Source organism: Cervus elaphus, chromosome 21, assembly GCF_910594005.1.
Source record: "Cervus elaphus chromosome 21, mCerEla1.1, whole genome shotgun sequence".
NCBI classification, from domain to species: domain Eukaryota; kingdom Metazoa; phylum Chordata; class Mammalia; order Artiodactyla; family Cervidae; genus Cervus; species Cervus elaphus.
Genome location: NC_057835.1, coordinates 53,885,157 through 53,912,155, shown reverse-complemented (window position 1 = coordinate 53,912,155; position 26,999 = coordinate 53,885,157). Strand labels below are relative to the sequence as shown.

Below are 26,999 nucleotides of genomic sequence, written 5' to 3'. Positions count from 1 at the left end.
AGGAGGCAGCATGACAGTAGACTTGTGCATAGGATCTGGATCAAGGCTGCCTGAATTTCAAACTTGACTCGACCAATAACTAGTGGGATGACACAGGGCAAGATATTTAAACTCTGTTTGCCTTAGTTTTCTTATATGTTAAGTGGTGATCATAACAGCAATTACCTCATGGAGTTATTTTGATAAAATTAGTTAATAAACATAAAACACCTGTAGCAGTACCAGCACATGGTAAACCCTCATTAAATGTTAGCTGTCATTACCACAAACCCTCACTGACTAGTGAGCTTTGCGAATCAATTAACCATGGGCTGACCAGGTAGTGCTAGTGGTAAAAAACCCTGCCTGCCAATGCAGGAGATGCAAGTTTGATACCTAGGTCAGGAAGATCCCTTGGAGGAGGGCATGGCAACCAACTCCGGCATTCTTGGATGGAGAATCCCACGGACAGAGGAGCCTGACGGGCTACAGTTCATAGGGTCGCAAAGAGTCGGACACAAGTGAAGCAACTGAGAAGCAGCAGTGTGAATTAGCTATGGCCCGTGAAGAAACGATGAGAACTAATGTGTGCCAAAGTGAGGCAAGCTGTACCTTGAGTAACCAGGCAATCTATGTCAATGGAGGTTACACTCTTGGATCAGGAGAATAAATTCTGTTTATTCACTATTCCTCCCTTTAAGGAATTTTAGATTAGTTAGTTGCCTCTGGGAAAAAGTTTAAACTGAAGGAAAAGAATAATCAAATCAGTGTATAAGATTATATGTAGTTGAGTTCAGTTAGAATGAATGAAAAATTAAGTAGCAGCTTCACACAAAGCTCAAACATTCAAAAAAGTGAATATAAATTATGCCTTGTCCAGCTATACTTCCTGTCCAGCTAGACTTACTTGGTGGCTCAGACAGTAAAGTGTCTTGCCTATAATGTGAGAGACCCGGGTTCAATCCCTGGGTTGGAAGATCTCCTGGAGAAGGAACTGACAACGGATTCGAGTATTCTTGCCTGTAAAATCCCATGGATGGAGGAACCTGGTAGGCTACAGTCCATAGGGTCACAAAGAGTCAGACATGACTGAGCGACTTCACTTTCACTTTTCACAGTTATACTCAGAATGAGATGGGGTACAAAAGTGGAGGACAGATAAAGATGGAGGTTTCAATGTGACATAAATGATCTTTCAAAAAAAAAAAAGAGGTAAGAATACTGGAAGGAGACAAAACTGGAAAGGATGGAGTCCACGTTATTAAGAATCATGAATTTATTGATTAATAATTTGAGCTTTTATCCCTAGGAAACAAAAAGTCATTAAATATTTTTGACATTGGATATAACATGAAATAGAATGAAGGTTAGATTGAAGTAGTTGGATATTGAATTTTTTTTTTTTACTTTTTTTCCAACATTTATTAAATGGAATTGACTTGATTGGAACTGGCAAAGGTGTTTCATGACTAGGGATGGATCCATGAGTAGTTGTTCCTAGAATTAGTGCTTCAGGAAAACACAGGCATGAATAAAATACAATAATAACAGGGAACGGGCACTGCTGCAGCATACAGTTTAAGCACCTTAAAAGATACCAATTCCTTTTAAGGACACTTCTTCACAGACATGGGAAATGAAACATGGAAACCTCTAAAGTTAAACAATAAAAGATTCTGAAAGTGAATGTCATCTTAATGGTTAAAACTTGAACAATGGTGAGACACACAGCAAGCCCTAAAATTGACCATCTCCAGGTGTTTTGATTTTGACAAAGTATTAAGCCAAGATAATGTATATTCTGGTTTCCCTTCTTCCAAAACCCCAAGTTTCAGTCTCTCTGGACAATACTGGTAGGTAATGTTTATACTGACATTTCTCTTATTTAAAAAAAAAAAAAATCAGTGTTGGTACTTGCCATCACCAAAGAACAGCTATAGTATAAATCTCTCAATGCTTTAATCTAGTTCTTGAGTGAGTGCAGTTTAGATCTAGAAAGCCGTAAAAACTCAGACGTACTGTCCGTTAATGAAAAATATAGCTGCATGTGCACAGTGAACATCACTCCCCCTTACTCTACAGAGTTGCAGAAGAGTTCATAATTGTTAGTATTTAACAACAACAACAAAAAAACCTCTAGAATTCAAAATAGTGCCATGGTTCTCTCAGTTCAAGACACAAAGAATTAGAGAAGGCATGATCTAGTAATACTGAATCACAAACCCAAGTTCAAGGGTCCTGAGTTTCCAATAGCAGGAAGGTAATAGTAGCCAGCTTTCAGAATAATGCTATAGGAATTGTAGCTTGTTGCCCATGAAGGATAAAGCTGTTCCTGAAGTGATGCTGCCCTATGTAGGACACATAACTTTCAGTATATAGTCTGTTAACAAGCTTGGAACTTTTTCACTATCCTCTTTCATGGCACGAAGAATTTTTGTTAATATCTGAAGATCTTCAACAGACGGTGGTCCTTTTTTTTTTTCTCATAAGGAATGACTGTTGTCAAGTATGTGCCGGGCATGTGGCTTCTCTCGTTCTTCCCGTTCTGAGAGCTGTCGTTCTTGAGTTTCTTTTTCTTTTTGGCTGTTTCTTTGTGTGCTTTCTGTTTGTTTTGCACTTCGATGAGAACAGAAATAAAGCTGTTCTTCACTTCTTTCTCAAACTCCAGTTCGTCTGGCAGGGCCAGCTGCTGCACCAGCTCTTCGGAGTACTCCTTGATGGCAGTCTCGATTTCTTCCAGCAGCTCATTTAATTCAGATACCGACAGCCTTTTCACCCTCTTTTCATAACTGCTTGTGCTAGACCTCTTAAGAGTTTGAATTTCCTGAGAAGGCATTGCAAGCCGATCTGACTGGGTAGGCGTTTCATCATCTTCTGGGTCTGGTGATTCCTGCATCATTTCTTCAATTTCTTCAATCACCTGGTCTGCAGTGAAGAGAGGCTCCTTGTTGACGCAGGAGACGATGATTGAATGCATATCCAACTGTTCTCTCAGCTCATCATCTGAGGTATCAAAGAGCAAGCTGTCACTCATCCCTTTTTCTGAGAGATTCAGAGTAAGCAAATGCAAGGTCCCAGTATGGGATGACTTCCAGTCTACAGGCATTACATTTTCGTAATTATCTGTCAGGGCATTCCAAATCTCGTCCCCTTGCAGGTGGCTGCACTCGGTGATGGGCCGCACAGCCGCCCTCGGGGGCTCGGCACCCGGACCCGAGGGGCGGAAAGACAGGCTCAGCTTCTCCTCCAAGTGGCAGGCCAGCGCTGGGAAGCCGTCGCCACCCCGGTCCGGCGCTGCTGCAGCCTCGGGGCTCGCGTTACAGTTCTCTTGGTCCTGGAGGCTTCGGGCCGGCTCCTGGAACTCATAAAAATCCTGCCAGTCCCCGTCCGCCCGGTGCCGTCGCGCGCCCCGCCTGGATATTGAATTTAAGGTTGATTCTAGTTGCCTTGATGAGAGATGATAAGGGTCTATGTTGCTCCTAGGCAAACTAGACACCCTCAGTTTTATTATTAATAACACTTAAGCATGCTGGTATACTTGGACATTATTTTTTTTCTCCTGCTTCTTCTGATAATATCACCACCAAACCTTTCTATCTTGGTGAATTTACTATATCATTTGTCTCCATAGGGATGGATGGACACATGACCTGGAGAAAGCCAATCATAAAGGGCACTTCTCCATTACTAGTTTCTGATAGAGGTATGGACTAATCAGAGACCTTTCCTCATATTTTTTCTAATAAGAACAGAAAGGTAGAACTCTCATTCTTCTCTGATTTCGGAAATGTGAGGTTATATGATTCCATCTTCCTGAAAGTGTATTCTCCACCTTTAGTCCCACATATTAAAAAAGCCTAAAGTTTCAACTAAAGAGAATGATGATACGGAGAGAGAAAAGCCAAGGTGGAAATGGAAATATCCTTGAAAATGTTTGAATTCATGATTATCATTAGCAACAAGAAGTATGCCATATGTGCCTTTTCTAAGTTTGGCCTGTGTTAATCACTCAGTTGTGTCCCACTCTTTGTGACCCCATGGACTATAGCCCACAAGGCTCCTCTGTCCATGGAATTCTCCAGGCAAGAACACTGGAGTGGGTTGCCATTCCCTTCTTCAGAGATTCTTCTCCACCCAGGGATTGAACCTGAGTTTCCTGCATTGCAGGCAGGGTCTTCACAATCTGAGCCATCAGGGAAACCCTTTTCTAAGTTTGAAACTTCAAAAAACAAATTCTGCTTTCATTTTTTAAAATCAGTTAGAATTGGGTTTTTGTCACTTAAACCACAAGAATGCTATTACAAATTGTATCGCGCCAAAAATGGGGCGGATACGCTGAGGATTCTTTTAAACCTCCTTATAAAAACAAAGTGAAACAAAAATAATGGCACTGCCCGTATTTGAAAATACTTATAAAATGGGAAATATGATCTTCCACTTCGCAAAAGGAAAAGAATATGTTAAGAATAGTGTTAAAAATGAAAATTAAAACCCAGGACTAATGGATAGATTTTATGTGTGTGTTTTTTATAAACCATGTGTACAAGTACTTCCCAATCTTAGGAAAGCAGCTTCTTTCACTGTATTTTCATACATGTTTTCTAAAAAATGAAGGATTGCTGACTTATTTTCCATAGAAATAAATAAGAGATAAGGACACTGGTGTATTATTTACTATGGCCAGGAACTGGCCATCACAAGGAAGTCTGGTACATTGCTATAAAGCTGCGTAGGTAGGCAGAATTTGGACTGTTACACGTTGCCTTCCAGGCAGGAGGTAAATGCTCTAACTCTTCATTGCATTCACCTGACATCAATTTGACATTTTTCAATGCTATTTTTTCAAGATGTACAGGACATAATAGGCATCTAAAATGGTTACCTCAACACATTTTAAAAATACATATAACATCCTTAGGGATTGGATAAGTTTGGCTTATTATCAGTATTCATTCTTTTGTGTCTTTATTAATGGTTTGTAACATAAAATTTGCAGAATTCAAGATATATTTATTCTAAACCTCACATTTTACAAGATCATGTTGATTTATTTTTGGTTTATAAATTGGTTTATTTTCCATATTGACCTACCATCACAAGTTGGAAGTGAATGACTCCACCAGTGGTTTTTCTCACACAGAAGGGGCTCTTCATGGCTCAGCCTGTATCCAGGATCACAACTAAACGAAACAGTAGATCCAATGGAGAAATCATGACCATAGCGACGACCATGTACAGGTATGCCAGGATCCAAGCAAGAATAGGTGTTCACTGTAACACCTGGAAAACAAAGGCAATATGAAAAAGAGTAAGCTTGATGAGAATTAAATCACTGAAATAGATTCTTATTCTTTTAAAAAAAACTCATTCCTTCAAAACAAACAACTGTTGGTGATAACTTTTACAGATAAATTAATCTGCCAATCAGTTCAGTCACTCAGTAGTGTCCGACTCTTTGCGACCCCATGAAATTCAGCAGGCCAGGCTTACCTGTCCATTATCAACTCCTGGAGCTTACTCGAACTCATATTCATTGAGTTGGTGATGCCAAAATCAGGCTACAAGTTACATAATAACTTAAAGAAAATGTATAATTATCTATCAAACTTTGTATTATAAATTATGTATATACATATATATGTATGTATAAATGTGTGTATATATACATACATATGTATGTGTATATATATATATACACACACACACATATTTATGGGTTTCCCTGGTAGCTCAGCTGGTAAAGAATCCACCTGCAATGCAGGAGATCCTGGTTCGATTCCTGGGTCAGGAAGATCTCCTTGAGAACGGATAGGCTGCTCACTTAAATATTCTTGGGCTTCCCTGGAGGCTCAGATGGTAAAGAATCCGCCTGCAGTGAGGGAGACCTGGGTTCAATCCCCAGGTTGGGAAGATCCCCTGGAGGAAGGCATGGCAACCCACTCCAATATTCTTGTTTGGAGAATCCCCATGGACAGAGGAGCCTGATGGGCTACAGTCCATGGGATTGCAAAGAGTCAGACACGACTAAATGACTAAGCACAGCACAGCAGATGCACATGCAATAATTAATGTTTTCAGCTTGTTATATCCCATGTTTTTACAACTCTAAAATGTTTGCAAAATTTGCCTCATTTAGTCATTAAAATAATCCTATGACATTATTTCTTATCATTAAAACTCCATTTAATTGCTTTAGGAGACTCTAAGTATATCTTAAAGATTGGTATCTGTGTCGATGGATTTGTTCTGTAGCCATTCATCATTGCCTTGCTTTATGTGATATTTACATAATCTAAGAAACATTATTATATCTACATTTCAAGAAATACAACATAATACAGCTTCTTGGGATTGGGGACTGCTGTAAAACAAAACAAAACAAAAAAAAACAGAAAGTCTATTCTGTGTTGTTTTTATTATTTTAATGTTTACAAAACTATAAATAACTTTTATCCTATTGGTGAAGTTTTTGTAATCTTCCTGTTTTGAGAGGAAGACAGAATGGGTAAAAGTGCCCAAGAAAGGGAATAAAATCAAATTCTGGAGTACAACCAGGGATGGCATTTCAAGAAATCCTTCCCAGAAAAATTTGGTTCACTGGAGAAACCAAGTTTTCTCCTTTAATGTGTTCCATTAAAATAAAAATAGAAATTCACAGAATACCAAATATATTTTTAAAGTTTTAAGTAGTATAATAAAATTTTTCTCTACTGATTTTGAGGCTTGTGACTGGTTCATTTAAAAAAGATAATTTGGATACCTTCAGCTTGAAGGTATTAAGAAAGTGTCAACAGAAATAGTGTTTTATTTGTTTTCTTGGTAAGAAAGGGTTTATGATGTTAGAGATTACCTCACAATACTAAACAAGTGAAAGTGTTAGTCTCTCAGTCCTGTCTGACTCTTTGCAACCCCATGGACTGTAGTCCACCAGGTTCCTCTGTCCATGGGATTCTCCAGGCAAGGATATTGGAGTGGGTAGCCATTCCCTTCGCCAGGGGATGTTCCCGACCTAGGGATCGAACCCAGGTCTCTGGCATTGCAGGTGAATTCTTTCCAGTGAGTCACCAGGGAAGTACCTAAGTTAGCCTTTGGTTTACTAAATAAACCACAAAGCTAATTAGAATAAAAATGAAAGAAAATGAACTTTTGTAAACAAATTTAAATTCAGAGTCACTGTCTCCTGGGCAGATTTGACCACAATCAGTATCTGTTGAGCCTCTCATCAGCCTCAGAATTATCTAGCCTCTACTCCGCCATTTAAGCACTAGCCCTCAGTAATAATTTGGACTATTTCACCAAAGGCCTTTAGGTGACAAACTTGCTGACTGTGATAAAGACTCTGCCTTAGCCAAACTCAGAGTCAGGCTCACCCCTTGGCTGGACTTCCCTGATAACACAGTTGGTAAAGAATTTGCCTGCAATGGAGGAGACCCCAGTTCGACTCCTGGGTCAGGAAGATCCACTGGAAAAGGGATAGGCTAACCACTAGTCTTCTCGGATTTCCCTTGTGGATCAGCTGGTAAAGAATCTGCTTGCAATGTGGGAGACCTGGGTTCGATCCCTGGGTTGGGAAGATCCCCTGGAGGAAGGCATGGCAACTCACTCCAACACTCTTGCCTGGAGAATCCCCATGGATAGTATAGGCCATGGGGTTGCAGAGAGTCGGACAAGACTTTCACTTTCATCCCTGGGCTCTGTCCTTGGTCCATTTAATTCAGTTTTAGCAAGAATCTGAACTAAATCTGTTGGTCAGTTTATTGAAAATCCTCACTCTTTTAGTAACACTTTGCATGATGATTTAACTTAATCCTTAAAATAATTGTGTATATGAGAACATGATTATGACCACCTACCTTGATTGAAATGGACTTAGGATGTATTTGGCATAGAATAGAATGCTGGACAAAAATGAAAATATGGTGTCTGCTCATGTTAGCACACTGATACAAATTAATTGCTAGTGAAAATTAATTTTGAATAGACCTTTAAAAATGACTCTACTCTGACTCAGGCTTAACTAATAAATGTTAAAGATCAAAATTAAAGTTCCTTAAATTAATTTTAATTCCCAAGTGTGTGTTAATCCTCTTATTGCATTTTATAATAGTTTATAAACTATATTTCCATGCCACAAAGCTCTAAGTAAAGGGAAGTTAATATAATTAAATGATATTGTAGATAAGGTTGAAAAGAAAAAAAAAACAGTAAATATATATTCATAATTAAAAGAAAACCTCACGGGTCCAACCAGATTTACTGAAGAGAAACACCTAACATGGAATATACAGTTACAAATTTAAATGCTGGAATTTTTTTCTGAGGGGTGAGGAGGCAGAGGAGACTTGAATACAAAAATAAGAGATACAATATCTATCTGAAACTGATATAAAGATATCTTGCAGTAATCTTAAATGTATTGTTAGATACAATCACAAAAATTATTTTTCATGGAAAGATATATGGCAACATATTTCCAGATTAAAATGTGTGAATACATGAGTTTATATGTATGTGTGCAACTGTGCATCATATGCAATACATTCACACATTTAAATATGTTAGAAGTTTATAAATAAAACAGATTTGTATATATCAGAATCAATTTAAAAAATCAGACGTATTTTAGATTTTTAAGCAAAACTGTAGTATTCTAAGTGAAATTATTGTAAACTGATTCCAGCACTGTAAATTAGAGCTTGTTTTAATATATAGCCTTTGGCTAGTTATGCTAGCCACAGTTGCATATACATGAGTATATATTTTATTTTATAATATTAATATAATTTTCAATACTTCATACAAAATAACAAAATATAAATATTTTCAATGGAAATGTATACAATGAGTGTGAGGAAAATATAGAAGTATGATTGAGTTTATGAGGTAAATGCTAGAATTTGTCAATGTTCATTTACATCTTAGACTGACATTTACTAGACTGACATTTCCACCTATTGGTTTTTCAGAAATGCACAAATAATTATTATATGAACTCACTTTTAAGATTTTTTAGTTAACACTTTTGACATTTCCTTAGTATTTCCCTTCATAATGGTATTACATAGATATTGCTGGAAAAAACGTATTACAGAATTCACTGAAACACACACCTTATAACCCATTAGCATTCTCATAGGTTCTCTTAATGATACAAGATAATACCAAAAGCATAGAAAACATAATAAAAAAATTAAAAAATAAATGTTGGCATTACTCACTTTCATAATGAATCTTGAAACCATTATTAGAACGACTATTGTCTGTTGTAAATAGAAGGTATATAAAATTACTGCTGCTAAATAGAAACTGGGGCACCTGTGTGCCATTGTAAGATCCAAGCAAGGGTGATAGAAGATTTGGCCCATCATGAACTTCCAGAACATCATAATTCAATTCAGTCTGAAATCTAAGATTAAGAGAGACATGTGAAAATATATTTATTAGGAAAAAAACACTTTAGGCTGCTATTTAAAATGCTATTTATAATTTTTACTAATTTTATATATAATTTTCTTTAGCTTCATTAATATCTTATACATCATTTACGGCTCCATAATTTAAGAATACCAAAATTATAAGCTCTTATTCCTGTGGACAATTTTCACGTAAATAGTATGTATATATACTTATTGTTCACAAGAAAGATTTATTCAAATGTTACAGACTGTCTTGAGTAAATAAAGGGTCTTTTCGTTGACCAAAAATATTTTTTTTTGCTTTATTCATTTCTATGGCAAACTATGTGATTATATAACATTTATCCTCAATCAGATCATCATGATTTCATCTTAATAGTATATGTATATATATTTCAAATCTGACCTCTGATTCATACTGACCTCTGCTTCATATCTCTGTTTGTTTTGTTTTTTTGACAAATCTCTTTTGGTCATTAAATTTCTGTATAGTTTTTATTTAGAGTTTTGGCTGTTCTTGCTGCTATTGCTTTCAATTTTTTAAAAGATATAATTATAATCTGTAGCCAAAATAGAGCTTCTTTTAACACGTATAACACATTATTAATAAAATAAAATTTTGCATTCCTTCTTGCATGTCAGGATTATACCACATTTTGAATCTGGATCAGAAATCTTAGTTATGGAAAAGCAAAAACAAAAACAACCTTTATGTGGAATCATGAACAACTGAGCATCTTACTCCCTTGCCATGATGATCCTACTACAGCCTAGGACATTCTTTTCTGCCTTGACTGAGGTTTTCCTATACATATTTCAGTTTTCAGCTTAGATATGTCCACAGCAAGCCCTTCTCTGACCTCACAGTGTAGGTTAGTTTCTTTACCATATTGTCACAATTTGTTGTGCGTTTGTGATACTAATCACAGTTGCTTGCTTGTTGACAGCTGTCTCCTTTAAGAGATTATAAACTCCATGATGTCAGACACTTTCTGTTTTTTGCTGATGTTCTGCATATAGCAGACCCTCAGTAAATATTTATTAGTTAAATGAAAGAATGAATGTACTTCAAAGGAAAAAAAAAGAATATTTTCTCTAGAACTGTTATCAATTTTATAAAAAAAAAGTCAATATACTTAGATACTTCAGTATTAACCATTCATTTTCACTTCTTTAAAATATACCTTCCAACACATTTTGGCAACTAGTTATATTCACTGTTTTTCAAATAATTGTCAGTTGAAATGTCCACCAATTTTTGAATAATCACTTTATCATCAACAGTTATTATTAACAGATAATCACTCCATCATACCTAACAATAGTCAAAACAAAGTATATAATTTAATGCTACTTGAGAAATACAAATGAAATATTTTTAGATTTGTACTACTGGTACATATTATTAAAAATAGGTTTAGTAAAACTAATGGATTTCATAAGTTTATCTTACTTTTTACTTTGCAACCTGGGCTATATTGTATTATTGTCTAATAGGAATAGTTTTTCCAATAATGTGATTTACAGTAGTAAATGTATAGAAACACATTGTGTCCTTTAAATAAATGATCAGGCAGTTACACACTGCAAATCTATTATTTAGCTATTCTGTAGTCAGTCTACTGTAGTACTGAAATTGGAGTTTTACTTTGATAGCAAGTCAGCTGATAACCAAATTAAAGTGCACAGAAAAGTCAGGGATTACTTTGAATCGAAGCATAAAGAGACTTAATTCATAATAGGATAGCAACATTAACTGCTGTGATCAGAGAGTATTATTCAGTAGCAGTGAATGTCTACAAAGAAAATCATCACAGATTTGCCCCAAGAAACCATAAAAATACATTATAATAACAGAGAAAATGAAAAAGAGTTACACAATAATTTGAATTTCTTTCAATTTGCATTTTAGGATGGTTATATATAAATTTCACATGAATTGCCTTGATCTACTGTGTATTTGTTTATGACATTATATTTATAGTTTATCATAAACAAATGTTATGGAGCAACAAGATGATATTAGAATGAAATTTAATCTGATCTTACTCAATTTTCAGTATCTTTTAAAATATTCTTTGTGTTATCCAAAACCTTTCTGACAGCACTGAAATGGTTCTCATTGAAAAATTAGCAGTCAGGTAGACAGCTCCAAAATCACAACAAATGGTGATGGCAGCCATGAAATTAAAAGATGTTTACTCCTTGGAAAGAAAGTTATGACCAACCTAGACAGCATGTTAAAAAGCAGAGACATTACATTGCCAACAAAGATCTGTCTAGTCACTGCTATGGTTTTTCCAGTGGTCATGTATGGATGTGAGAGTTGGACTGTGGAGAAAGCTGAGCGCCGAAAAATTGATGCTTTTGAACTCTGGTGTTGGAGAAGACTCTTGAGAGTCCCTTGGACTGCAAGGAGATCCAACCAGTCCATCCTAAAGGAGATAAGTCCTGGGTATTCATTGGAAGGACTGATGCTGAAGCTGAAACTCCAGTACTTTGGCCACCTCATGCGAAGAGTTGACTCATTGGAAAAGACCCTGATGCTGGGAGGGATTGGGGGCAGGAGGAGAAGGGGATGACAGAGGATGAGATGGCTGGATGGCATCACCGACTCGATGGGCATGACTTTGAGTAAACTCCGTGAGTTGGTGATGGACATGGAGGCCTGGCATGCTGCGGTTCATGGGGTCCAGAGAGTCAGACATGACTGAGCGACTGAACTGAATTGAAGATTGATACTGATAGCTTGTGGTCAAAAGTTAAGGACAGGAAGGCGAACAAAAATAAAAATTTAGGATTATTAACAGTAAAATTAATTGAGTTAGGAGCTACCAAATATTGAGAAATGAGAGAAGAATGAAAACAAAAATTCCCCTGCAAATCTCAGAATAAGATCTAACTGTTGGCTATGTTAGGAAGCACTATACAAAAAAGATCTTCACGACCCAGATAATCATGATGATGTGATCGCTCACCTAGAGCCAGACATCCTGGGGTATGAAGTCCAGTGGGCCTAAGAAGTATCACTATGAACAAAGCTAGTGGAGGTGATGGAATTCCGGTTTAGCTATTTCAAATCCTAAAAGATGATGCTGTGAAAGTGCTGCACTCAATATGTCAGCAAATATGGAAAACTCAGCAATGGCCACAGGACTGGAAAAGGTCAGTTTTCATTCCAATCCCAAAGAAAGACAATGCCAAAGAATGCTCAACTACCACACAATTGTACTCATCTCACATACTAGTAAAGTAGTGCTCAAAATTAAACCCAGGCTTCACCAATACATGAATCATGAACTTCCAGATGTTCAAGCTGGTTTTAGAAAAGGCAGAGGAACCAGAGATCAAATTGCCAACATTCTGCTGGATCATCAAAAAAGCAAGAGAGTTCCAGAAAAACATCTATTTCTGCTTTATTGACTATGCCAAAGCCTTTGACTGTATGGATCACAATAAACTGTAGGAAATTCTGAAAGAGATGGGAATACCAGACCACCTGACCTGCCTCTTGAGAAACCTGTATGCAGGTCAGGAAGCAACAGTTAGAACTGGACATGGAACAATACACTGGTTCCAAATAGGAAAAGGAGTATGTCAAGGCTGTATATTGTCACTCTGCTTATTTAACTTATCTGCAGAGTACATCATGAGAAATGCTGGGCTGGACAAAGCACAAGCTGGAATCAAGATTGCTGGGAAATATATCATGAACCTCAGATATGCAGATAACTCCACCCTTAAGGCAGAAAGTGAAGAGGAACTAAAGAGCCTTTTGATGAAAATGCAAAAGGAGAGTGAAAAAGTTGGCTTAAAGTTCAACATTCAGAAAACGAAGATCATGGCATCCAGTCCCACCACTTCATGGCAAATAGATGGGGAAACAGTGGAAACAGTGGCTGACTATTTTGGGGGGCTTCAAAATCACTGCACATGGTGATTGCAGCCATGACATTAAAAGACACTTTACTCCTTGGAAGGAAAGTTATGACCAGTCTAGATAGCATAATAAAAAGCAGACATTCCTTTGCCAACAAAGGTCCATCTAGTCAAGTCTATGGTTTTTCTAGTAGTCATGTATGGATGTGAGAGTTGGACTATAAAGAAAGCTGAGCGCTGAAGAATTAATGCTTTTGAACTGTGGTGTTGGAGAAGACTCTTGAGAGTCCCTGGTACTGCAAGAAGATCCAGCCAGTCCATCCTAAAGGAGATCAGTCCTGGGTGTTCATTAGAAGGACTGATGTTGAAGCTGAAACTCCAATATTTTGGCCACCTGATGTGAAGAGCTGACTCATTTGAAAAGACCCTGATGTGGGAAAGATTGAGGGCAGGAGGAGAAGGGGTTGACAGAGGATAAGATGGCTGGATGGCATCACCAACTCAATGGACATGAGTTTGGGTAAACTCTGGGAGTTGGTTTTGAGCAGGGGTGTTTGGCGTGCTGCAGTTCACGGGGTTGCAAAGAGCCGAACACGACTGAGTGACTGTACTGAACTGAACTGATGTTAGGAAAGGATAAACAGTTAAAACTTATATGTCCATTAGTGGTTTTGTTATTTCGTTTTGCATCTGATGTGTATGTGTGTGCTAAATCACTTCATTGACTCTTTGCAGCCTATGGACTGTAGCCTATGGACTGTGGCCTACCAGGTTCCTCTGTCCATGGGAATCTCGAGGCAAGAATACTGGAGTGGGCTGCCATACCATCCAAGTGATCTTCTTGAGCCAGGGATTGAACCCATGTCTCCTACATTGGCAGGTGGGTTCTTTACTGCTGAGCCATCAGGGGAAGCCCTGGCATTTGACAGGAAAGTGTAATTCTTGAGATATTACTGATTTAGACAATCTCAAGAATCCAACTAATCAGTAATATATTTGTAATGTTTTCAGTATTTATTTTTCTGTAGACTAATTCTGATCACTGACGACATTTGAGAATATGTGAGTTTGTGTTAGTCGCTCAGTCTTTTCTGACTCTTTCTGACACCAGAGACTGTAGCTCGCCAGGCTCCTCTGTCCATGGGGTTCTCTAGGCAAGAATACTGGAGTGGATTGCCATTCCCTTCTCCAGAGGATCTTCCCAACCCAGGGATCAAACCCTAGTCTCCGAAGTCATCTGAATATATTATCTGAATTTTTAAATTTCATTTTCAGCCAAATTAGTTTATGCTATATATGAGTAGTAGAAAGCAAATGGTATTACTCTGTAATAAATGCAATCCATCATTTGCAAACAAATTCTATAAAAAGATATTCTCAGGATGAGAAGAACTATTAAAGAATTAACAATCAATATCCTTACAAGAGTTCAGCTGAAAATCAGAAAGTAATTAAATAACATAATTCTTGGTCAATAGTTCAAAGATGATATCTTGTTTCTCAGAAAAATCTTAAGGGAGAAATGAAGCACTGAAATACTATAAGGTCACTATACAAGAAAGTGATGTACACATTTCTGATTTCAAAGTGACTATTCATTTGAATCAGTTCTAATGAGATGGATGAAACTGGAGCCCATTATATAGAGTGAAGTAAGCCAGAAAGATAAAGACCAATACAGTATACTAACGCATATATATGGAATTTTAGAAAGACAGTAACGATAACCCTATATGCAAAACAGAAAAAGAGACACATATGTACAGAAGGTGACTCTGTGGGAGAAGGTGAGGGTGGGATGTTTCGAGAGAACAGCATCGAAACATGTATATTATCAAGGGTGAAACAGATCACCAACCCAGGTTGGATGCATGAGACAAGTGCTCGGGGCTGGTACACTGGGAAGACCCAGAGGGATGGGGTGGGGAGGGAGGCAGGAGGGGGGATCGGGATGGGGAATACATGTAAATCCATGGCTGATTCATGTAAATGTATAGCAAAAGCCACTACAATATTGTAAAATAATTAGCCTCCAACTAATAAAAATAAATGGAAAAAAAATAAAATAAAATTTTTAAAAATGGGGGAAAAAAAGTGACTATTTTATGTTATTACCTAATGGATAAAATCCTCATTTATTTTTAAATTGATGAAGATTGATGCTTGCTGTTTTGCTACACAGCTACTTCTGACCATGTAGCAGAAGTTTTAAAATGTGAATTACTTTAAGGAACACAGTTTCTGATAAAAAGCAAATGGAGTATGGACAACCCTAAAGCAGGTCACACACATGCTTTAAGAATCTTTTGGAAAAACCAAAGAAATGGAAGTTTTAAAAATAATTTTCCCTTCAAACAGCTCAAACTCAAGAACCCAATGGGGGTGGGTGGGTGTGTGTGTGTGTATGTGTGTGTGTGTGTGTATGTGTGCGCACGCGCGTGCGTGCACACATGTATATGTGTGAAGGGCCGATAGAGGTTTCAAACCCTCAAACATTTTTGTTCACAACACTTAAAATAATGTGGGACTTTATTTATTTTAGTTACATAAAGTTTGATTCAAAAGAAATATACTGATACAGCTGCTCCTTGTCTATTCTAAAATTGTGAAAACATCATCAATAAATACACAAAGTGGTCTAACTCTTGATTCTTCCAGTGTTTGGGATAATTAACACAGAATTAAAAAAAAAAAGATTGCTATCTAGGAGGTGAAGGAGCTGGTGGGGGGGTTGTAACTTACTTGAGTGGGTAGTTGAGGGATTAAGAAAAGAGGCATAATTGACAAGTCCTGTTCAGTGATACTCATGGGAGAAGTAAAAAAAATATTTGGATTCTGGAAATCATTTCTCACCCTAGGCTTGTTGTTCTTGTTCAATGTACAGAACTGTTTTTTGTTGCTGTGCACAAACCCTAGCAGTGAAAATCACTTTTTCTTTTTTTTTGAAAATCACTTTTTAATTTGATTCTCTTGTTTCTAGTCTAACTTAAAAAACTGTGTCTCAGGAAAAAGGTAAGAGAATAAGAAAGTGGCAATAACTAAGTAAACTATATTTATCGAAATCAAATTAGGTGTTTCTAGCATTGCATCTTATAAAAATGACTGGAAAGATTTTTTTCTTTCCAAAGGAAGGTAAATTTGGGCTGGCCTGACTTAGAACATAGCCTGTAGGTGTGTATTAGTTCACTTTCGAGAATTCTGAAGGTATCTAAACAAGATAGCAAAGAAGCCTATGCAACAGGTTTGAAGAGATAAGACAGACATATTAAGAACTCTGGACAGAGAAAATAGTCCCTTCAAATAAAAGTTCAAAATTATAAGTTATGTGCGTGGTGCTCTGAATTACAACCACTGTTTTGCAATCTAACTGCTTATCAGACAGGCAGTGCTAGATAGCCTACATAAGGCTGAAGGATATCATGCATGTGTGCACAGTGACTAAGTCATGTCTGACTCTTTGCAACCCTTTGGACCGTAGCCTGCCAGGCTCCTTTGTCCATGGGATTTTCCAGGCAAGGATACTGGAGTGGGTTGCCATCTCCTCCTCAGGGGATTTCCCAATCAGTGGTTGAACCCATGTCTCCTGCAATGGCAGGCAGATTCTTTACCACTGAGACACATGGGAAGCCCTGAAAGATATCAGGGGTTACTTCAGTGGAGTTTAGTGACTATTATTAGCAAACTGGGGAATGCTTTTTCATATAATAATGCACTCTTTGTTAAAAACACTTAATTTTCTTATGATATTATTTTATGCTTATGTAATTCTTCTAAATTGAATATTTATGTGTATATTTATTTTATTTTAATTTAAAAGTTGGCTACAATTTGAGTCATCTGGGATGTGGAGAAGGGGTGAATTCTTCTTATAAGAACACTGATCTTTGATTTAGTGGCAAAAATCTTACTCTGAATGTTTAGAAAGGCAAAAATTCATCCCCATCATCCCATCCATTGCCAAGTTGGGAACTCAGAGAAACAAATACTTATTAAATTGCTCTGCTTAAGTAACAGATATTTTGAGATTTATCCTGCTATATAGTGGAGGGAGCACTGGTGGCGAAGATCCCCTGGAGACCCACTCCAGTAGTCTTGCCTGGAGAATTCCATGGACATAGAAGCCTGTCAGGCTACAGTCCATGTGGCCACAAAGAGTCAGACATGACTGAGTGACTAGATTAACTAAAATATGACTTCTGTCCTTATAAGAAGAAAAGATTAAGAAACATATACACACAGATGGAAGACCACATGGAGACACAGGAAGGTAGAGACAGGCATCTATTAGCTAAAGACTAAAGCCTTAGAGGACAACCCTGTTGACACCTTGATCTCAGACTTCTAGCCTTTAGAACTAAGAGGAAAGACATTTCTGTTATTTAAGCCACTTAATCTGTTATACTTTGTTATGGCAGCCTGAGGAAATTAATCCAGTTATAGTAAAATTGTGTAGGTCATAATAAGGGAGAGTGACCTCATATGAAATGTTTAGTATTATACATCTTTCAAAATAGAATGTTTTCCTCTCAGATTTTTACACTAGCCTGAATAGATAGATTAATTCAATGAAGGTACTCTTTAATTAGGGAAAGATCATGTTATATTTGTAAAATTCAATCGTCAGAGCACAATTCTGACAAATATATACATTTACTATAATGCTTACAGGGGTTCCTTCTCTTTCCTTTTTTTTTTTTGTAAAGAAAAGGTTGGAAGATGAAAGGGGTCAACAATGTAATTGAAAAATTATATAAATATTTCTATTTGGATTTGGGAATAGTGATCCAATCACAGACATGAAGATTCATTCTTTAAAAATTTTAATAGACAATATTATAATCTTATAGGATATAGATTATTTGATCAGTAATATTAATTATCCTGGGTGGGAGTGGACACTTTACTGACAAATCATTAATTCACATGAATTTGACACAGCCATTTTTCTGGAGGCCCTGTAAGTGTGGGTATATGGGTAATGTATGTAAGCAGATGCCTCAGGCTGCAATATGGTAGCAATTCAAATGTATTTACAGCATCTTTACCTTTGACAATCTAGCAGAACATAATTCCCAGGCCCTTCAAAATATAGGGCAACTAAACATTAAGTTAAAAGTTATAGATTCATATCTCAGTAGTGTGTATGTATATATATATGTATATATACATATATATATGAATAAAAAATATTCATCTTATATATCTCATTAGTATTGATAGAGCATTAAGCAAATAGAAAATTAACTTCAGAACAAACTGAAGGCTAAAAGGGGAAAACATTTTGAAACACTCAAAACACAACTGACTAGTGCAATAAAATTAATCATTAATTTGGTAAGTAGAGAATGTCAACTATTCTTTTAGATAATCTGTTTTTTAAAGTAGAAAAGTATTTTTAGAAACCTTTCAAATGTAATTTTGATAGAGTGTCCTGGTTCAGCTTCAATCACCCATTCACAATTCAGAGAGTCTTTATAGTATCCTGGCCATCCTGGTGAAAGAATCAATCCACTGGGAGCTGAAAAATGGCCACCACATGGAGCTGAAAAATAAAATCAGAGAATAGGTAAAAATAGAATGCTAGAGAGTAAGCTGCAGAAGATATTTTTAGTATTAATTATGTTTTTTAAAATTAATCTGTGTATATATACTGGAGAAGAAAATGGCAACCCACTCCAGTATTCTTGCCTAGAGAATCCAGTGGACAGAGGAGCCTAGTGGGCTGCTGTCCATAGGGTCACACAGAGTCAGACACAACTGAAGCAAATTAGCCTACATGCGTGTTTTGAAAGTAAAACATCTAGTCATTCTATTATTGAATGATTATTTTCCCTTAAAAAAAAAACTTTACTTTTTGAAATAAGGTTTAGTTACACACTCAGCATGTCAGATGAACTCAAGTCTCCCAATTATATCCCTTAAATATGTTCTTGTGTCTCCACCATTTTCCCCATTTTCAAATCTTGGAAAAAAACATGTTAGTTTTAATTTCTCTCTTTCATTTTCTGATTTATGTATCAAATACTGTTAATTCATGTTACACTGTCTAAAACTTTGATCTTCCTTTTATCAGAGTCCCTATTACAATTTTAGGCCTTCATTGATTCAGTTTCTTCCCTGATCTCCAATCTGCTAATATCTCTCTTACTCCAGCCCAGCTGTCAGAATAATGCCCTTCAAAGTACAGTTTCATCATACCATTTGCTTTTCTAGACAGGTACTTTGATCTCTTTTTCCTTTAACATCAGATTCAACTCAGCTCATCATTTCAATAATTTAATCTTCTGCTTTCTTCTAAACTCATACACAATTGAAACTGCAATGATAGCATTTTAATTCCAGTAGGTACTGATAAGGTATTTTACTGTAAACACCTCATTTTGAAGAGAAATAAACCAAGTTGAGAGAACAACTTGTCAAAGTTCACAAGACTTCACAGTCTGAAAAGTATTTTCAAGTCAGCTTTACAAAACAGGACCTCAAAACCAGCTCTCTCCCATTATTTTCAATATCATTACATGAAATCACCATCCATGGATTTGAAAAGCCCAGAAATTTAGAAGTAGTCATCTGTTAGAGTCAAACCTCGGTCTCCTTCACTGCAGGTAGATTCTTTGTTGTCTCAGCCACCAAGGAAGCCCATTTTCCTTACTATTTACTCCCATATCCAACTCATCCTCAAGCTCATTCTTTTTTCTCAATGTCTACAGCTGCCAGATTTAGTTTAAATTAACCATAATTTCATATCTGGAGTAAACCCTCTTAACTGACCCTCTTGATTGGTCTTCTCATCTACACTAACTATCCTCCACACTATGGTCAGAGTTCTTTTCTAAACCACAAACATCCTTAAATGGTCTCTTGCCGTGCTTACCAACAGGCCATGAATGATCTAGCTACTGCCTTAAACTCTAGCCTGTACTCTGAACTTCTCCCGCTGCACTCAGCAGCCCTGATACATTAGCCTGCTTTATATCTTCAGGAGGAACACAAAGAGGGGATAAAATGCAGCAAAAATATTTGAATTATTAAAAATTATTTGGAAAGTCAAATGTATACTATATCAGCTTCAACAAATTAGAGACTCTTCCCAATGACTTAACATTTTATATTTTTATTTTCTTTAAATATTTCATTTTTAACTCTATCTCATGTGTTTATATTTTTGTCTTTGTTGTTTACTTGTTTCTTTCAGTTTTACCATATAGAATTTCAAAAACCTATTGTTCCAGGCACTGTTTTTACACTTTCTCATTCTAAAGTAATTGGCATAACCCAAACAAAATAGGATATATGTAATAAATTGGCTTAAGGATCAAGCATTATTATAAAATGTCATTTGTGAAAAATATTTTTTATATGAAGTTGTCAAAATTTGTTATTTGCATGAGTAAGGACTTTCACATAAAACTAAATTTTCTTCCTTATTAGAATTTGATTTTGTTTGTTTAAAAGTTTTCACAGGATAGTATTTTCATGAGGATTATTTACTTAATGATGACTTATAATTAAATTTCCTGTAGGGTTATTATGCATTTCAAAAACGAAATTATGTGCATAACAGTCACTTAAATTGCCATATTTTAAAAGACAGAGGAAAGCATTTTGGTGAGAGAAGATCCCTGAAGTATGGGATTTCTAATGGTAATACCTAATATATCATCAACTCATACTGTTCTAGGAAAGTATTTGTACACTTCAGTATAATCATAATTAAAGAGGTAATTAGTCATAAAATTAGCAATTGAGTAATGGGCCATTAACTATTAAAAAGTAGAAACCCAGAAGCATTTTGGTTGGTCCCTCATTACAACATGTTAGAGAGGCAGAATTGTTCGGAAAGAGTATTAAAGCAAAGGAGTAGCATAAATATGTTGTGACTGTTTACTGAAAGTATTTTCCCAAATAGTGACCTTGCTACAAAGTGATTATTCCCCTAATTAACATACAACTTATTTCCATAATGCCTGAAAATAAATATGCAGCTATTGAATTTTAAGAAATGCTTACATAGTTAACACCAAAAGCTTGTGTACCTCAAAGTATAATGGTACTACAGTCTTTAAAAAAACTTCTGGAAAAGACAGTATCTTTGACAGAACAAAGGAAACTTGGAATATATAGTAAACAGAAAGTAGATCAAGATACAGGGAATTATTTTCAAGTTATATTTATTCATTCATCATTTACTCATTTGTATTTCCATCATTCAGCAAACACTTGTGTGTCAGATACGTGCCCCTGTGATATTTGGACTACCTCTAAGTTATCAGTGTCCTAGATAGAAGTCCTATGTATTTATTATTTATGTAATATTTAAAATAATCCAACCACATATGTACCATTATAGATCAGAACATTGATGTGTAGAAATTTTATATAATTTGTACATCAGCTAGCAAGGATTTGAATAGAGGCAAGCTGACTCTAGAAACTTCTTTACAAATGTAATTAAGATATTCCTTTCCTCACATTTCACATGTGCAAAATACAGAAATGTAAACATAAAAAATAATAAGGTTATAAGTTATATAAACATTAGTAAAGCAATGCTCAAAATCCTCCAAGCCAGACTTTACCAATATGTGAACTGTGAACTTCCAGATGTTCAAGCTGGTTTTAAAAAAGGCAGAGGAACCAGAGATCAAATTGCCAACATTTGTTGGATCATCAAAAAAGCAAAAGAGTTCCAGAAAAACATCTATTTCTGCTTTATTGACTATGCCAAAGCCTTGACTGTGTGGATTACAATAAACTGTGGAAAATTCTGAAAGAGATGGGAATACCAGACCACCTGACCTGCCTCTTGAGAAACCTGTATGCAGGTCAGGAAGCAGCAGTTAGAACTGGACATGGAACAACAGGCTGGTTTCAAATAGGTAAAGGAGTACATCAAGGCTGTATATTGTCACCCTGCTTATTTAACTTATATGCAGAGTACATCATGAGAAACACTGGGCTGGAGGAAGCACAAGCTGGAATCAAGATTGCTGGGAGAAATATCAATAACCTCAGATATGCAGATGACACCACCTTTAAGGCAGAAAGTGAAGAGGAACTAAATAGCCTCTTGATGAAAGTGAAAGAGGAGAGTGAAAAAGTTGGCTTAAAGTTCAACATTCAGAAAACTACGATCATGGCATCTGGTCCCATCACTTCATGGCAAATAGATGGGGAAACAGTTAGAAACTTTATTTTTTTGGGCTCCAAAATCACTGCAGATGGTGATGGCGGCCATGAAATTAAAAGACGCTTTACTTCTTGGAAGGAAAGTTATGACCAGTCTAGATAGCATATTAAAAAACAGAGACATTCCTTTGCCAACAAAGGTCCGTCTATACAAGGCTATGGTTTTTCAGTAGTCAATGTATGGATATGAGAGTTGGACTATAAAGAAAGCTGAGCGCCAAAGAATTGATGCTTTTGAACTGTTGTGCTGGAGAAGACTCTTGAGCGTCCCTTGGACTGCAAGGAGATCCAACCAGTCCATCCTAAAGGAGATCAGTCCTGGGTGTTCATTGGAAGGACTAGTGTGGAAGCTGAAACTCCAACACTTTGATCACCTTATGTGAAAAGCTGACTCATTTGAAAAGTCCCTGATGTGGGAAAGATTGAGGGCAGGAGGAGAAGGGGACGACAGAGGATGAGATGATTGGATGGTATCACTGACTCAATGGACATGAGTTTGGGTGGCCTCCAGCTATTGGTGTTGGACAGGGAGGCCTGGTGAGCTGCAGCTCATTGAGTCCCAAAGAGTCAGACACAATGGAGTGACTGAACTGAAGTTATATAAGAAAGATATACCCATGGGCAAAGGGTCTGGAGGAGGGCATGAATTAAGGCTTCATAGAAGAGACTCCATTTAACTTGAGTCTTCAAGGATAAGTCAGAGTTCACCAAGAGACAGACAGAAGATACTGTAAATGGAAGAAACAGCACGTGCTTAAGAGTAGAAGGCTGAATTAGCATAATATATTTTTTTAGGGAACCAAGAAGTGATGAGAGATGAAGGAAAAAGAGTAGAAAAGGACCTGATAAGTTACATTAAGGAAAATGAAAATAGTCAATTGAAAAAATTTTAAAGGCTACATATACATGTATAGATTAAAAAAACACAATTTTCATTTAAATGGAAGCTACAGGTATAATGGATTAGGAACAGTGCACCTGGAGTTGGTGAGTACAAATAGGAAACTATTGTAATTACCTAGGAAGGTATAATCAGATTCTGATTTGTGGTGGTAACTAGAAAGGGTTGAATATGAGAGATATTTAGGAGGCAGATTCTAAAGCATCTACTGATTACATGCAATGATTGAGCAAGATAAAAGAGTTGGGCTAAGATAAATTGGTTACTGGGCCCCTGTCATGAACTACATTATAGAAGATAATTCCATTTGCTAAAATAGGAAACACAAAACAAAAAGGAGTTTTACATGGAAAGATAGTAAGATTCACTACTGAGGCAAAAAGGACTGTGAAACAAGAGAATATAGAATCTGGAGTTCTCAGTTATACATGTCACTTTCAACATAGGTTGATGTTAAAGCTTCAATGTAAGCAGAAGATTAAGGTGAAACCTTACAAAAGAAAATAAAACAGATTTAAGATGTAACCTTTGGAAAAACATTTTAATTTAATAAAAAAAAATATAAGTAGGTATTGTTATGCATTATAACACTACAGTGGGGTGAGGCTAGGATGGACTATTTCTATTTGGGTTTCCTCTCTCCTAATTGTGGGTGAATTGGATGACTTTAGCTGATAAAATAAATAAATATCTAAATTTTAGTAAGTTAACAGAATAGTTTATTTCTCATTTGACCAAAATGGCTTTCAGTTTGACTAAACTTTAAACAGGCTTCTTCAAGACTCTGGACCCCCTCACTCAATTTTCTCCATTAATTTTCAACTAGCTGATCTCAGCCCTTAACAGCCTTCCCTCAGTGCATTTGAGTTCAATCTATCCTCCCCACTGCAACCATCTTGAATAAAATCTTCCTCGCCTGTTTAACTCTGGTGAAATTTTTCCTTGGCATATTCATGTACCAATACAATGAAGTGTACCTGTCAGAAGAATAGCTTTCCTCCTAGTCTCTCAAGACCCAGGATGACAAAGCCTCAGTCATTTTCAGTATGCAATTTCCTAGATTGCTATGGAGGCCATTTCCATTTCAGTTGACAGGAAACAGAGCATTGAGGGCCACTCTGCTTATGCTTTTTATGGATCATAGCTTGGAAGTTATTTATATTACTTCTACTTACTCAGTTGAGCACACTTAGCTGCAAAGAAGGCTGTGATATGAAGTCCCTCAGTTGGGTAGCTATTTCCTACCTACAACTCTGTATAATGAATGGGGTAACAGCTTAAAGGTAAACAGCTAGCCATTTCTGCTATACCAACTAAGCTGGTCATAATGCTTTCCACTTTAGCATATGTTTTCATATACATAACTTACTTATTTTAATAACCATGCACGCATGCTGAGTTGCTTCAGTTGGCCAACTCTTTGCACCCTATGGACTGTAGCCTGCCAGGCTACTCTATCCAAGGGATTCTCCAGGCAAGAATACTGGAGTGAGTAGCCATGCCTTTCTCCAGAGGATCTTCCTGATCCAGGGATGGAACCTATGTCTCTTATGTCTCCTGTCTTGACAGGTGGGTCCTTTACCACTAGGGCCACCTGGGAAATCCCTTTTAATAATCAAGTAGCATAAAAATGCTGGTTTCTTTCTCATATCAGTTTTGTAGGTAAGAAAAAATATCATCAAACATATGACTTGATGAGAAACACAGATCTAGGTAGTGAAGAGGTAAAATTCCAATTCCAAGTTAGTAACTACTTCCATGATAGATGTATTTGATTAATTTTCTAAGAGAGACATTTATTTAAGCATATCTATTCTCCTTAAAATAGGTTTAGTGAAGACAGAAATGAATGGTTAGGGGGATAAAATACTCAACTCAAAGTAACTCAATTTTAATGTAAATCTGAGATTCTAACCACACAATTTTAAGTGCTTCTGTGATATTAATTTATTTATTATTTTTGTATTTATTAATTCTGACAAACATTTATTTAGCTTTTGCTATATATAAGATACTATGCTAGGTGATGCAATTTTTAAAAATTTATGTGACATTATATTTCCCTTCAGGAAACACACAGTTTATACAAGGAAGACATTCATAGCTAACATGTAGAATAAGTGCATGTTTGATCTAGATAGGCTAGAAATGTGGGGAAGAGACAGGTAAAATCTCAAGGGCATTAGAAAAGAGTTCTTGAAGGAGATTTTGTCAGAGGTGAGTTCTATTAAAAAGAAAAAAGAAATGAATAGAAGATGGGGGTTATGGAGGGAAGACAGAAAGACCAGAGAAAGAAAGTGAGAAATACTAAAAACAAGCAGAATCCTGGAGGGCCTTCTCAGGTACATGTATCCCACTTCTAATTTTTAGAAAAAAAAAAACAAAAAACAAAAAAAAGCTTCAGCCTCCTAGACCTTCCCTGAGTTCCAAAGGGCAGATTTACAATTTATTGCTCAGGGAAGTGAGGGGATGCAGAAACAGTATATCTTTTAGAGTTCCTCTACAAGAACTAAGGCCCTTCATAGGAGGAAGAGAGTAACTTCAGGCTGAACACAAGATTCCTGAAATATCATTCTGTTACCTTACCACCAACCAATCACAAGAAAGTCACTGACCCTATATCCCTCACTTCAAATTCTGTATCTAGAAACTCTTCTCTGGGACTTTTCTGGTGGCACAATGGATAAGAATCTGCCTGCCAAGGCAGGGGCCATGGGTTCAATCCTTGGTCCTAGAAGATTCCACATGCTTCATGCAGAGCAACTAAACCCATGTGCCACAACCACATGTGCCTAGAGCCTGCTCCACAACAAGAGAAGCCAAAACAATGAGAAGAAGCCTTTGTACCACAACAAACAGTATCCCCCGCTTGCCACAACTAGAGGAAACCCATGTAAAGCAACAAAACTCAGATCAGTCAAAAATTAATTAATTAAAAATAGAACAAAAAAACAACAATAAAAAACTCTTCTCTGAAAACCACCAGGGAGCTGAGTTCTTTTGAGCATGAGCTAACCATTCTCCTTGCTTGGACCAAGCAATAAACCTTTCTTTGTTCCAAACTGCAATATTTTGGCTTATTTAGCCTCCCTGTGCACATGAAATTAGGTCCAATACTTCTGTATGAGAAAGTCTAGTAGTTCTTTGTTTCTGTAACTTACAGTTAGTGAGGAAAAGACCTTTTGGTTTCATGTGGTAGTTACTGCTTTTGAAGACTTTCAAACCTTTCTAGACATCTACAGGTGTCATTTCGTTGTTGTTGTTTAGTCCCTAAGTCATGTCAGTCTGCCAGGCTCCTCTGTTCATGGGATTTCCCAGGTGAGAAAAAACTGAAGTGGGTTGCCATTGCCTCCTCCAGGGGATCTCCTGACTCAGGGATTGAACCATGCCTCCTGCACTGGCAGGCAGATTATTTACATCTGAGCCACCAAGGAAGCCCAAACATCTAGAGATGAGTTTAGATTAAAAACTTATTAAAACGCAGATTCCCAGAACACTCTCCTAGTAATTATAACATAAGAACCAGAAATCTACATTGTTAACAAAACCATCACTCGATTCCCATCCCTCAGGTCATTTTACAACTCTTGGCTCACAGACCGTGGTGACAAAATCTAAGAGAATATGGCTAATCT

The 26,999-nt window shown here is 36.6% G+C and overlaps 1 protein-coding gene and 1 pseudogene across 2 annotated transcripts in view; both read right to left on the bottom strand.

Moving 5' to 3' along the window:
* CSMD3 (CUB and Sushi multiple domains 3) overlaps window positions 1-26,999 on the bottom strand; it is a 1,322,573-nt gene that overhangs the window by 433,276 nt on the left and 862,298 nt on the right. Inside the window, exons 17-19 of the mRNA XM_043879976.1 lie at window positions 18,678-18,816; window positions 9,198-9,385; window positions 5,071-5,259 (exon numbers count right to left, since the gene is read on the bottom strand). Coding sequence (XP_043735911.1) covers window positions 5,071-5,259; window positions 9,198-9,385; window positions 18,678-18,816 — 516 coding nt within the window. The remainder of the gene's footprint in view (window positions 1-5,070; window positions 5,260-9,197; window positions 9,386-18,677; window positions 18,817-26,999) is intronic.
* On the bottom strand, window positions 1,961-5,020 carry LOC122679640 (annotated as a pseudogene). Its single transcript, XR_006336467.1, has 2 exons — window positions 5,013-5,020; window positions 1,961-3,467 (listed from the first exon to the last, which is right to left on the bottom strand). The product of XR_006336467.1 is annotated as a fasciculation and elongation protein zeta-2-like (transcript).